This window comes from Mobula hypostoma, chromosome 10 (assembly GCF_963921235.1).
Source record: "Mobula hypostoma chromosome 10, sMobHyp1.1, whole genome shotgun sequence".
NCBI classification, from domain to species: Eukaryota; Metazoa; Chordata; class Chondrichthyes; order Myliobatiformes; family Myliobatidae; genus Mobula; species Mobula hypostoma.
The window spans coordinates 26,392,543-26,406,657 of NC_086106.1; the positions used below are offsets into that span (position 1 = coordinate 26,392,543).

The 14,115-nt window shown below is 48.7% G+C and overlaps 1 protein-coding gene across 4 annotated transcripts in view; it reads right to left on the reverse strand.

Annotated features, from left to right (window-relative positions):
* Nucleotides 1-1,124: 1,124 nt before the first annotated feature.
* Nucleotides 1,125-14,115, reverse strand: part of ripk3 (receptor-interacting serine-threonine kinase 3) — a 66,379-nt gene continuing 53,388 nt past the window's right edge. For 2 of the 4 annotated variants that reach the window (XM_063060172.1, XM_063060174.1), the window contains 2 exons: nucleotides 12,739-12,835; nucleotides 1,125-5,374 (listed from right to left, as the gene is read on the reverse strand). In XM_063060172.1, coding sequence (XP_062916242.1) covers nucleotides 5,283-5,374; nucleotides 12,739-12,835 — 189 coding nt within the window. In that variant the 3' untranslated portion in view covers nucleotides 1,125-5,282. The remainder of the gene's footprint in view (nucleotides 5,375-12,738; nucleotides 12,836-14,115) is intronic. The other 2 variants (XM_063060171.1, XM_063060173.1) reach the window with 1 other exon arrangement.

The following is a 14,115-nucleotide window of genomic DNA, read 5'->3' on the forward strand; positions in this document are numbered from 1 at the left end:
GAAAAGGGCTTATGAATTAGCTGGGGTCGCGGTTGCCAAGCAGTATCAAGGAAATAAAAGGAGGTGTGATCAAAGGGCGAGTTTCTCCCGACTCCTGCCGGGAGACAGAGTCCACAAAAGGAACTTGGGGCTACCTGGGAAACATAAGTTGGCTGACCGCTGGGCGGCTACGCTCCATGTGGTGGAGACAGATGCCAAACCTACCAGTTTTCCAGGTGAAACCAGAGGATGGGAATGGGCCTGTCAAGATTCTCCATCAGAACCACCTGTTGCCCCGGGTCAAGAGGTGCAGGTAGACCCAGAGCCCGACTGGGAGCCTACACCTAGTGAGAGGACTCTTTGGAAATGCGGGGTGACTACTGGGCCCCCACCCCTGAGAGGGATACTGATTCGGAGGATGTGTGGTATATGCTGCCTTTCGCTAACTCCCCATTGATTGAGGAAGTGACTCCCGGCCTTTCTCCCTTTGAGACAGGTGAGGTGGTGGTGGGGGGGGGGGTCGCTATCTGTGGGCAGCCTGGGTTGCAGTGGACTCTGCAGGGGAGGAAGCGGGGTTTGATCACGGACCAGATGGCTCCGAGTTGCAGGTGGGCACGAGCGATAGATCGGGGGAGGCCTCGCCAGGTAGACAGGAAGTATCCCCAGTAGTGTCAGAACCTGAAGAGTTAGGTGATGGGTACGGAGGTCTCAGAGAATTAGGAGACCACTAGATAGGTTGGCCTAAGTAGCACCAGGGGAACAGAGTGTGGCCCCTACTGTGTTGGGGAGCTATGTCACTGCCTTTTACACCTGGATTGGGCTTTGTGTTTTGCAGGAAGGGTTGGTGAATTATCTCAACGTCATGAGGACATGACTAAATTTGGTGGGGGGAGAGTGTAAAATGCTGTAAGGTTTCACTGATAATATAATGGTTTCTCTGTAGCAGCAATGTTTGGGTTATGACTAGAGGTAACGGGGTTTGGAATGCTGTTGTTCTTGCTTGTGAGCTGGAAGAGAGATTTTTGCGGTCTTTTGCTGGGCAGAGTTGAGGAGAGAAGACGCAAATGGAGAGAGTTGGTAGACTGCCAGATGGGGTGGACTTGGAGCGAGGGTCCAAAGGGCAGTGATGATCGGAGGAGGTCGATGGTGGAAGACCGGCTTATCAGTGAGCTCCTACGTTGCGCAACAGACTGTTTCATGAGATTGGGCCTGTTTTCTTTTTTTTCGTTTTCTTTACTAACCATAAATTATAAAACTTAATTGTTTAATCACATATTATGTACTGTTTGTTATTTTAGGGTACTGATTTGTAACAGAGAAAAAATCGCTCAGCATCCACCCAAATGGGAGTTCTTAAGTTCGGCGGGGCGGGGGCTCTCACTACCTATATTAAGCTGCTAGCCGAAGCAAGAGTTACACCCTTCAGGAAGATGTGGTCAACTGGCTTCTCAAACTGCTGCAGTCCCCAAGGCATGGGTTGCACCTACAATAACCCACGTTCTTCTGAAGGGAGGGAGCTCTGGGCGCCTGACCCAGGCACAGTGATGGAATGGGGAAGTACTTCCAAATCAGGATGGATGTGACGGTTTGCAGGGAAACTTCCAAGAGGTGCTGTGCCTGTTGCTTCTGCCGCCCTTGTTCATCCAGTTGGTTGAGTGGGGTGAGGGGGGGGGTGTGGCAGGGGTTGTTCAAAGAGTGAGCTGCCCCGGTGGACCCTGTAGTTGGTAGAGTGCAGATGCTGTGGATTGCAGTGGAGAGATGCCCACTGAGTGGCTGCCCTGTTCTGTGTCATTTATCTTGATAAAAATACCTTTACTTCAACTTACATTCTACTATACTACAACAAACACAGATGCAATAACACACTTATTAACATGAACTAAATTAAATTAAAATACTTCCATCCCTGTCAATAATGATGTTTATCCCATAGAGGTGCCCACCTGTCCAGGGACATCATGTGTTTCCTCTCCACAGTTACCCAGGCATGAATATCCTCCTGGGACATCACTGCCAGTGTCCCCAGGCAGAATCCACTGCTACCCATTTTCAAGACCCCTGGACAGCTATCTTTGCGAGGCTTAGGTGTAAGTTTACTAGGATATCCTCATCCCTTCTTGCCCCACATCCTTACTGTGTCCTTGTGGTCCTTGTATGGCACCAGCATTTCTTGTCACCTCTCACCCCATTCTTGTCATGCCCAAGATCTGCTGCGTCCCACCCTCATAAGGAGAATGTGCAAACCACACAGACACAGAGACAGACAGACACACAGACAGACACACACAGAGACAGAGACACACACACACACAGACAGACAGACACACACAGAGACAGACACACACAGAGACAGACACACACACACTGACACACAGAGACACAGGCACACACACACAGAGACAGACAGACACACACACACACACACACACACACACACACACAGACACACACAGAGACAGAGTACGGAGGTTGGGATTAAACGCAGAAATCTGGACCCATGAGGCAGTCTAATTTCTCAAATCTAATGCCAGGTTTGTTTAGCAGAAGGAATGACCCTTGCGTCTCCTCTTTTCCCTCTCCCTCTCCACAGACGCCAAATGAATGGACGTGAGTTTCCAGAACTTTATTTCAGATTTCCAGCATCTGCAGATTTCCAGTTTTCCATTTACAAGTCGAGGGGTTGGAATCCCCGGCGGAACAAACAGGAGCAGCCTGCCCCAACATTCTGCCCCCTTGTATCTCCCCCAACATTGACGGAGAGGCACTCCACATTATCAGGCTCTTCAGCCCATCGAGTTTATGCTGACCAATGAGCAGCATTTGCCAGTCTGCACTCGAGATGGTGTCAGTCTAGAGAGGAAGCGGGAGGAGGTGTCAATGGGGATCTGAGGGAGTGGTGGGATGTTATCACCCAGAGGGAGATTGGGATCTTTAACGTGTTATTGAGAGAAGGGGATGTCATCAAGTGGTCCAGCATGGAGGCCTTTCAATTCACTGCATTCATGGCGACTTTTCTACACTCCCCTTCACCTACTCCAATCCTATTTGCCTGCATTAGGACCGTATCTCCCTATCAGAGTCACTGGCTAATTGCTATTTGTTTGTAAATCCTTCCACCACCTCCTCTGGCAGCTCATCCCAGATATCAATCTCTCCCTAGAATGAAACACACTTACTCCTCAGATCCCTCTTAAATATCTTTCCACTCCCCATAACACCCCCCCCAACTTGGTTTTGTCACCTCTCCTATGGGGGAAAGGATTTCTGTGTCACAAAGGGGGCACTGGTAGCGGACCCAAATGAAAGACACAGACAGTGAAGTACAAGGAACAGGACTTGACTAGAGTAGGGAAGTGACAGGATACAGACAAGGAGCAGGGACAAGAACGCAGACTTGGGCTTGGGAAGGCGGGACCAGGACGAGGAACCATGAACTAGGAGCCTGGCTTGGGCTCCGAGCCAGAGACTGGACAAGGACCCAGAACCTGGGTCTTGCCTCAGGCTCGGCCCCCAGAACCAGGCAAGGACATGACATGACTACAGGACAGGAGGCTGGGTCTTGAGGCTTGAGCTTGGAGACAGGCTGATAACTCAGAGGCTGGAGCTTGGAGGCAGACTGGGAACTGTACATCAACACAGAGCCGGGACTTATCCTTAGACAAGTCGGACCTCAACTTCATCTCCACACCAAGGTGGGACGGGACCATCCGTTGGGTAATGGCAGGACGGCTGGACTTACCCAACAGAGGCAAAGACAAGACAAGACAAAACAGGACACCCCACAGGGCAATGGCAAAACGGCCTGACTTACCCCACGGAGGCGAGGACAAGTCAAGACAGATCCCCCTGCAGGGCAATGGCAGAACAGCCTGACTTACCCCATGGAGGCAAGGACAAGAAAAGACAAACACTGAAGAACAACAGACAGTTCCATCTCTGCATCGGGGTTACTCCGAGTCGCAGTTCGGCCAGCAACCTCAACTGGCTACGGAAACAGCTGGATCCCTACCTGGATCAGAGTGGCTGGCAGCCACTCAGCTGACCCGGGAAACAGCCGAATCCATACCGCAAAGACAGCCCCAACTACTGACAGCAAGGCTCCATGAAGCAGTGATTCTCCAACATGGCCTAAAGATGGCAAGTGGCCGCTCTAGCCTTCCACCGGCAGATTGCTCCCAGGGGATCTTGACAAGACAAACCAGCAGCTCACACTCGACCCCAAGGCCACTTATATTCCAAGCCACAAGATGGGAATCAGGTGCCTATGATTAACTCAACCAAAACAAGGGACATCTGGAAGAACTGGAGTCCTGAGTCCACGGACCGGACCATGAACCGGAATGCGGACTTCACGGACCGTGCCATGATATTCTGATTATCTACTCTGTCTATGCCAGGTCTCGCTCAGCCTCCTTTACTCCATGGAAAACAATCCCATCCTCTCCGATCTCTCTCCATGATTAAATTTCTCCAAACCAGGAAACCGCCTGGGGAAATCTCCTCTGCAGCCTTTCCAGCACAACCTGTAATGTGGCACCCAGAGCTACACAGAATCAGGAAGGGTTTATCTAATTATCAAAAGTCCCCACCATAAGGGCCAGGCCATCTTCTCATAGCTACCATCGACCAGGAAGTGCAAAAGCCTGAAGTCCCCCACCACTGGGTTCAGGGACAACAACTTCTCTACAACCTTTCATTTCTTGAACCAACCCACACAACCCTAATGCTACATCAGCAACAGACCATTACAGACCTGCCTCTTTCATTGCCAGAGATTTATCTCCTTGTTTACTCTCCTTTCCCCCACAAATGTCTTGTTATACACAGTTTGTTTCTTTGCTGTCTGATAAAATTAATTTATAATTTATGCTTTCTGTGTTGATTCTAACCAACATGCCTGTGATGCTGCTCCATTTCCATTGTATATGTACCTCACTGGACTGGTGACTATGAGCTACACCTGACTTGGGTACACCAAGAGAGGTACAGTATACCCAACACCCCAACCCTTCTGCTCCCTGGCTTATAAAGGCAAGGGCACCACACACCTTCTTCACTGCCTGAGGTCAGCAACAGAGTCACCCTCGGCATTTGAGACATATCTAGATGAAGGTGAGGTGTGGTAGGATGTGGGCCAAGTGCTGGGGCATGGCATTGGTGTGTGATGATGAGCACCAACTCGTTGGGCTGAAGGGCCTGTCCCCGGTCTTTCCATGTCTGCTCTCCGCACTCCCCCCATCCCCAGAAGGCATGGTGGTGAAGGTGGGGCTGGAGTTGGGCAGGAGGTCAGGGAATCCGGGAATCTACTTCCTGGGGGACCTCTGGATGATGTGCATCGTGTTCCCATTGCCGATCTGCAGCCCTTTGATCCTGGAGGCCAGCACGGTGACTTTGCCTGAGGGAGGTGCAGAAAACATGTGTCAAGGAAACTGAATCCACTCGGGAAAAGCGACCTGGTGTTACAGCGGATGTTTGAGCCCTGCCCTCCCATAGCCAGAGCTGAAGGCCCGGGGCTGGAGAGTAGTTGGCATTGTTCCTTTGTCCAAGAAGAGAAATAGGGATCATCCTGAGAATTATACACCAGTGAGCCCCACACCACCGGTAGGAATGTTAGAGAAAGGATTTACGTGCATTTGGAAAAACGTGGACTGATTAGAATAGTCAGTGTGGATTTATGTGACACAAGTCATATGCAATAAACTGGATTGAGTGTTTTGAGGAGGTGACAAAGGTGATCAATGTGGGGAGGGTAGTGGATGTTAGAACATAAACGAAAAACAATACAGAACAGTCCAAGCCCTTCAACCCACAATATTATGCCAACATTTTAACCTACTCCAAGATCAATCTAAAACCTTCTCACCCACATGAACCTCCTAAATGTATTAGCCTCTGTCACCTATATCTTCCTCCAGTCACTTTTAAAGATGTTTAAAGAGCTATTGCCAATAAGACAGTGGCTGTCCACTCTCTGTGTACCTCATCATTTTATACACTCCTATCATCCTCCTTCACTCCAAAGAGAAAAGCCCTAGTTTACTCAATCTTTTCTCATAAGGTGTGTTCTAATCCAGGCAGCATTCTGGTAATCATGAGGAATTCTGCAGATGCTGGAATTCCAAGCAACTCACATAAAAGTTGCTGGTGAATGCAGCAGGCCAGGCAGCATCTCTAGGAAGAGCTATAGCCAAAGTTTTGGGCTGAGACCCTTCATCAGGACGAACTGAAAGAAGAGCTAGTAAGAGATTTGAAAGTGGGAGGGGGAGGGGGAGATCCGAAATGATAGGAGAAGACAGGAGGGGGAGTTGATTGGCAAAAGGGATATGAGAGGATCATGGGACAGGAGGCCTAGGGAGAAAGAAAGGGGGAAGGGGGAAGCCCAGAGGATGGGCAAGGGGTATAGTGAGAGGGACAGAGGGAGAAAAAGGAGAGAGAGAAAAAGAATGTGTGTATATAAATAAATAAATAACGGATGCGGTACGAGGAGGAGGAGGGGCATTAACAGAAGTTAGAGAAGTCAATGTTCGTGCCATCAGGTTGGAGGCTACCCAGACGGAATATAAGGTGTTGTTCCTCCAACCTGAGTGTGGCTTCATCTTTACAGAAGAGGAGGTCGCGGATAGACATATCAGAATGGGAATGGGACATGGAATTAAAATGTCGGCCACTGGGAGATCCTGCTTTCTCTGGCGGACAGAGCGTAGGTGTTCAGGAAAACGATCTCCCAGTCTGCGTCGGGTCTCGCCAATATATAGAAGGCTACATCGGGAGCACCGATCGCAGTATATCACCCCAGCCGACTCAGAGGTGAAGTGTCGCCTCACCTGGAAGGACTGTCTGGGGCCCTGAATGGTGGTAAGGGAGGAAGTGTAAGGGCTTGTGTAGCACTTGTTCCGCTTACAAGGGTAAGTGCCAGGAGGGAGATTAGTGGGGTGGGATGGGGGGGACAAATAGACAAAGGAGTCTCGTAGGGAGTGATCCCTGCAGAAAGCAGAGAGCGGGGGTAGGGAAAGATGTGCTTAGTGGTGGGATCCCATTGGAGGTGGCGGAAGTTACGGAGAATTATATGTTGGACCCGGAGGCTGGTGGGGTGGTAGGTGAGGACAAGGGGAACCCTATTCCTAGTGGGGTGGTGGGAGGTTGGAGTGAGAGCAGATGTGTGTGAAATGGGGGAGATGCGTTTGAGAGCAGAGTTGATGGCGGAGGAAGGGAAGCCCCTTTCTTTAAAAAAGGAGGACATCTCCTTCATCCTGGAATGAAAAGCCTCATCCTGAGAGCAGATGCGGCGGAGACAGAGGAATTACGAGAAGGAGATGGCATTTTTGCAAGAGACAGGGTGGGAAGAGGAATAGTCCAGATAGCTGTGAGAGTCAGTAGGCTTATAGTAGACATCAGTGGATAAGCTGTCTCCAGCGACAGAGACAGAAAGATCTAGAAAGGGGAGGGAGGTGTTGGAAATGGATCAGGTAAACTTGACGGCAGGGTGAAAGTTGGAGGCAAAGTTAATAAAGTCAGCGAGCTCTGCATGTGTGCAGGAAGTAGCGCCAATGCAGTCGTCAATGTAGCAAAGGAAAAGTGGGGGACAGATACCGGAATAGGTATGGAACATAGATTGTTCCACAAAGCCAACAAAAAGGCAGGCATAGCTGGGACCCATACGGGTGCCCATAGCTACACCTTTAGTTTGGAGGAAGTGGGAGGAGCCAAAGGAGAAACTATTAAGAGTAAGGACTAATTCCGCTAGACGGAGGAGAGTGGTGGTAGAGGGGAACTGGTTAGGTCTGGAATCCAAAAAGAAGCAGAGAGCTTTGAGACCTTGCTGATGGGGGATGGAAGTATATAGGGACTGGTCATCTGGTAATTCCCTGGCTAATGAAGGCCATGCCTCCTTAACCACCTTATCAATGTGTGTAGCTATTTTCAGTGATCTGTGGATATGGAACCCTAGATTCCTCTGCTCCTCCACACTGCTAAAAATCTTGTCATTAACCCTGTTCTCAACCTTCAAATTTGACCTTCCTCATGTATCACTTCACACCGAGCTGAACTCCATCTGCCTTTGCTCAGCCCAGGTCGGGATTCTGTCAATGTCCAGTTGCAGCCTACAACAAACTTCTGCACCATCCCCAACACAACCAACCTTTGCATCATCTGCACGGACTTCTTTGTTGTCTACGTTGACTTTAGTGAAGCTTTTGACAAGGTCCCTCAGGGTAGGCTGAACCAGAATATGAAAATGCATAGGATTCACAGTAACTTGGTAGCAACACACATCAAGGTTGCTGGTGAACACAGCAGGCCAGGCAGCATCTCTAGGAAGAGGTACAGTCGACGTTTCGGGCCAAAGGGTCCTGACGAAGGGTCTCAGCCCGAAACGTCGACTGTCCTCTTCCTAGAGATGCTGCCTGGCCTGCTGTGTTCACCAGCAACTTTGATGTGTGTTGCTTGGATTTCCAGCATCTGCAGAATTCCTCGTGTTTGCGACAGTAACTTGGTAGTTTGGATTCAGATTTGCTTTGCCCACAGAAGACAGAGAACAGCGTGGAAAGCTGTTATTCTGGCTGGAGGTCCATGACCAGTGGTTGTCCACAGGGATCACTGTTGGATCTCTGTTGTTTGTGATACAAGTGATGGGCAAAAATATACACTTCCAAATTTGGACAGGGAGATAGCAGATAGAGTTTAATCAAGGGGAGTGTGAGGTATCGACCTCCAGGAGGGCTAAGTATAAAGAGAAAGTGTACAGTTAATGGTAAGTGCCTTAGTAGCACTGATAGACAGAGAGAACTTGGGGTCCAAGTCCATAGCTACTTGACAGTGACCACACAAGTTGATAGTGGTAAAGAAGATGTATAGCATGTTTGCCTTTATGGGACAAAGTACTGAATATAAAATTCAGGAAGTGATGATTCAACTGTATAAAAGTTTGGTTAGGCCACAGGTGGAGTATTGTGTGCAGTTCTGGTCGCCTCAGAACAGGAAGAATATGGAGACTGTGGAGAGGGTGCACAGGAGGCTCACCAGGGTGCTGCTTGGGTTAGAGGGTATGAGCTATAAGGAGAGAGTGGACAAACTTGTGTTGTTTTCTCTGGAGCATCAGAGACTGGGGGGGAGACCTGATAGAAGTTTGTAAAGTTCTGGGAGGAATAGATAGGGTAGTGGTCAGAGTCATTAACCCAGATTGGGAACGTCAGATACTATAAGACATGTTTAAGGTGAGAGGGGGAAAATTTAAACGGGATGTGCTGGGCATTTTTTTTTTACACACAGAGAGTGGTAGATGTCTTGGAACAGGCTGCCAGGTACGGTGGTGGAAGCATACTATAATGTTATTTAAGAGGCTGTTTGACACATGAATGTGTAGAGAATGCAGGATATGGATCTTATGCAGGCAGAAGGTTTTAGTGGTCAGTACAGACATATGGACAGACCTGTTCCTGTGCAGTACTGTTCTCTGTTCTATGCTGTCTGGAAAGTAATACCGCATTGATACTACTGGGTGGTCAATGGGGCAGTTCTGAAACCTGATTGGCTGACAGGGGATATTTGGGGGATGGGGTGAGCTCTCATGACAGGCTTCTCCTAGCAATAGAGCCTTCTCTCTGCCTAAGTGCATGCTGGGAGCCAGGGCCATCCATTGCCAAATGGATGACCAAGCTGACTCAAAGCTAAGCCCCCTGGGTGAGAGCTGCCTTGGCATTTACCCAGCTCCCATCCCAATCAAAGCAGGGATGGTGTCCCATGCCCCTTGGTCAAATGAGGCAAAGTATGCGTGGGGGTGTCTGTCTCATGAAAAAGGGGTGAGATCTTCTCCTCTGTGCTCCCTCTCCACCCATTCTCCGGAGACACATCTGTCCCACCTCCCTCTCCCACACGGATACAATCCCACACAGACCGACCATGAGACAACCCACCTGTTCCAGTTACTGGTCCGGTAAACCTTCTCGGAATTGCTCCCAATGTATAATCCTGCTTCAATTGGCCATAAGGCCATAAAACATAGGAGCAGGATGAGGCCATTCGGTCCATTAAGTCTGCTTCGCCATTCCATCATGGATGATTTGTTATCCCTCTTAACTCCTTTCTCCTGCTTTCTTGCCGTAACCTTTGATGCCCTGACTAATCAAGAAACTGTCAACTTCCACTTTAAATATTGCCAATGACTTGCAGAGAGTTTCACCACTCTCTGGCTAAAGAAGTTTCTCCTCAAGCCATTCTAAAGAGACGTCCCTCTATTCTGAGGCTGTGATCTCTGATCCTAGACTCCGCCACTGTAAGAAACATCCTCTCCACATCCACTCTATCTAGTCCTTTCAAAATTCAATAGGTTTCAAAGGGATTCCCCCATCATTCTTCTAAACTCCAGAAAGTTCAGGCCAGAGTCATCAGCACTCCTCATATGTTAACCCTTTCATTTCCAGATTCATTCTTGTGAACCTCCTCTGGACCTTCTATACGCCAGCATATCATTTTTTAGATAAGGGTCCTACAACTGCTCACAATACTCCAATTGTGGTCTGATCAATGCCTTCAGAAGCCTCAGCATTACATCCTTGCTCTTATATTATAGTCCTGTCAAAATGAATGTTAAAATTACATTTCTATTCCTTACCGCCAACTCAAGCTGCACGAGGACTGCCAAGTCCCTTTACAACTCAATTTTTCAATTTTCTCCCTGTTTAGAAATTAGTCTACACCTTTACTCCTTCTATCAAAGTGCATGACCATAAACTTCCCGACACTATATTCCATCAACCACTTCTTTGCCTATTCTCCTAATCAGTCCAAGTCCTTCAGCAGACTCCTGTATTTTTTAGCACTACGTAACCCTCCACTTAAGTTCGTCAACAAAGTTAACCACAAAGCCATCAATCCTTCACTAAGGAGTGCTGCCAAAGTGGTTTCACAATCTCCTTTCTCTTGTCTGAGACCATATTATAGATAAATCGATTCTCTCACTGCCATTCCCTTTGTCCTGATCTCTCAGAGAAAGCAGTCCCAGCCTGTCCAGTCTTGTCAAAACTTGGTGATATCCCCATGAACCTTTGAACCTAATCACATCCTTCCTGCCGTGGCAGCCAGACCTGCGCATGATACCAGATGCACTGTAACCTGATACTGCAACTGCCCCTCCTGGGACGGCAAGGAACTGCAGATACAGCCCTCACAATATGCTGGAGGAACTCAGCAGGTCGGGCAGCATCTATGGAAATGATCAGTCAACGTTTCGGGCCGGAACCCTTGGTCACTGATCGTCTCCATGGATGCTGCCCGACCTGCTGAGTTCCTCCAGCGTATTGTGAGTGTTGCTTTGACCCCAGCATCTGCAGATTGTTTTGTGTTGCAGAAACAGCCCAGTCCACCACGAAAGCCAGCCTCCCCTCTATGGGCTTTGTATGCACCTCCCACTGCCTTAATCAAGGCCCCTCCTACTTCAGTCTTTCTCTTTTCTCCCCCCACCCACAGGGCAGAAGTAAGAGCATGTGCCACCAGGCTGAAGAGCATCTTCTCTCAGCTGTAATCAGACTTCTAAATGCTAAAAGATGAACTGCCGATCTCCCAATCTATTTCTTCATGGTCCCACTCTGCACTAGCTGTAAACACTTTACTCTGCCTTCTCTTGTACTGCCTCATTGCAATTGTAATGAATTGCTCTGTAAGAACAGTATGCAAGGCAAGAATTCAGAACATAGGCAGAGAACAGTACGGCACAGTACTGGCCCTTCAGCTGACAATGTTGAGCAGATCTGTTAACCTGTTAAGAGCAATCTAACCCTTCCCTCTTAAACAGCTCTCCATTTTCTATCATTTATGTGCCTATCCAAGTTTCTTCAGGGCCCCTAATGTATCTGCCTCTACCACCACCCCTGTCAGGCTCACTACTCTCTGAGTAAAAAACAAATCTCTGACCCCACCAATCACCTTAAAATTTCACCCTCTTGTATTAGTCATTTCCTCCCGAGGAAGAATCTCTGGCTCTACACTCAATCTATGCCTCTCATCATCTTGTACACCTCTATCAAGTCACCTCTCAACCTTCTTCTCTCCAAAGAGAAAAGCCCAAGCTCTCTCAACCTATCCTCATATGACATGCTTTCCAATGTAAGTAACATCCTGCTAAATCATCTCTCGAAAGGTTCCACGTCCTTTCTATAATGAGGGAAGCAGAACTGAGCACAATATTCCAAGTGTGGTCGAACCAGGGTTTCATAGAGCTGTAACATTACCTCATGGCTCTTGAACCCAATCTTCTGACTAATGAAGACCAACACACCATCCACCTTCTTAACTTGCCCTATCAACTTGTGTGGCAACTTTGAGGGATCTGTGGATGTGGACCCCAAGATCCCACTGTTCCTCCACTCTGCTAAGAATCCTGCCACTAACCCTGTATTCTACCTTCAAATTCGACATGTACCAAAATACATCTTGGTACATGTGACAATAATAAACCAATTTACCCCCTCCCTACCCTCTCCATTCTTCTATCCCACTGTCATCAGATTGATGAATGGACTTCTTTAATCCTGATCTATCCCCTTGTGGTCCTTGGACCTTTTTGTCTACTTGCACTATAATTTCCCTGTGACTGTAACCATTAACCTGCTTTCTGTTTTCCTCTGTTCTATCTCAATGTATTTGTGAAATGGAATGATCTTTTTGGAGGGGAAACAAAGAAAAGTGTTTCATTGGAGAAAGCTTTTTGAGATTTAGCGGGGACATCACCCCTTGCATATGTCCATCAGATTCTGATCTCACCTCTTCCACTGCAGTACCGTGCCCTCTCCACACCTTCTCCCGCCCTTCCAGTTGAGAACGTGCCCGCTGAGCATCCCGGCTCTTCCGGAAGCTTCCTCTGAAAGCCAAGAGAGGGGTTAGCCGGGGAGTAAACAGGGGAGGCTTGGTTGCTGGCACTGAACCGGGCCCCACCCCCACGGGCATGGGTTGAGTGCTTACACTGCTTCGACCTCACGGCGAGGGTTTGGATTCCACTTGGGCAATGCTGGCATTCGGGGGGTGGAGTAACATCATGAACGATCCATCTCAGTGAATTTTTAACCAGGTCCTGTGCGCAAGGCTGAATTGGAAGGTTAGTTCACATGGCATCCAGGATGAGCAAGCCAACTCGATGCAAAATTGGCTTGGTGGGGGGAGGTGGGACAGAGCTTGGTGATGGGTCGTTATTCAGCCTGGAGGTCTATAACCAGTGGTGTGCCAGAGAGATTGGAGCTGGGTCCCTTTTTGTTTGTATTCTGCATTAATGATTTGGATGGCGATGTTGCTAACATGGAGAGTGAATTTACAGCTAACACCGAAACGGGTGATGTGGTGGAGGGAAAGGAAAGTTGTCCAAGGTTACAGCAGGTTCTGGATCACCCGAGAAGGTGGAGAAGGAGATGGCAGATGGAACTTAACTCAGACAAGTGCAGAGTGCTGCATTATGGAACGTTAAAGCAGGGTCGCCCTACACAGTAAACAACAGGACCCTGGGTAATGGAACAGATAGACCCAGGAGTACAGGCACATAGTTCTTCAAAAGTGGTTACACAGGGAGACAGGCTGGTGAAGAAGGTCTATGGTAACTTGCTTTCAACTGAGTACAGGAGTTGGGATGAGATATTGGTGAGAGTGCTGTGTGCACTTCTGGTCACCCAGCTGTAGGAAGGATATGATTACGCAGGAGAGGATGCAGGAAAGATTCATGAGGATGCTGCCGGGATTGGAGGGCTTGACACTGGACAGGCGGAGACTGTCTTCCCTCGAGGGAAGAAGGCTGAGGGGTGACCCGATAGAGGGATGTTATTCAGAGTGGAGGTCTGTGACTAGTGCTATGCCACAGGGATCAGTGCTGGGTCCCCTGTAGTTTGTCCTCTATATTAATCATTTGGATGACAACGTTGCCAAAAATGGAGAGTGAATTTGCAGGTAACACCAAAACAGATGATGTGGTGGACAGTGAGGAATGTTGCCTAAGGTTACAAGCGGGGTCTGGACCACTGGGGGAAGCGGACAAGGGGGTGGTAGAGGGAATTGAACTCAGACTAGTGCAAAATGCTGCATCTTGGTAAGTTAAAGAAGAGCAGAACTTACCAAGTGAATGCCTGGACTCTGGACAGTGTTGTAGGACAGAACTGG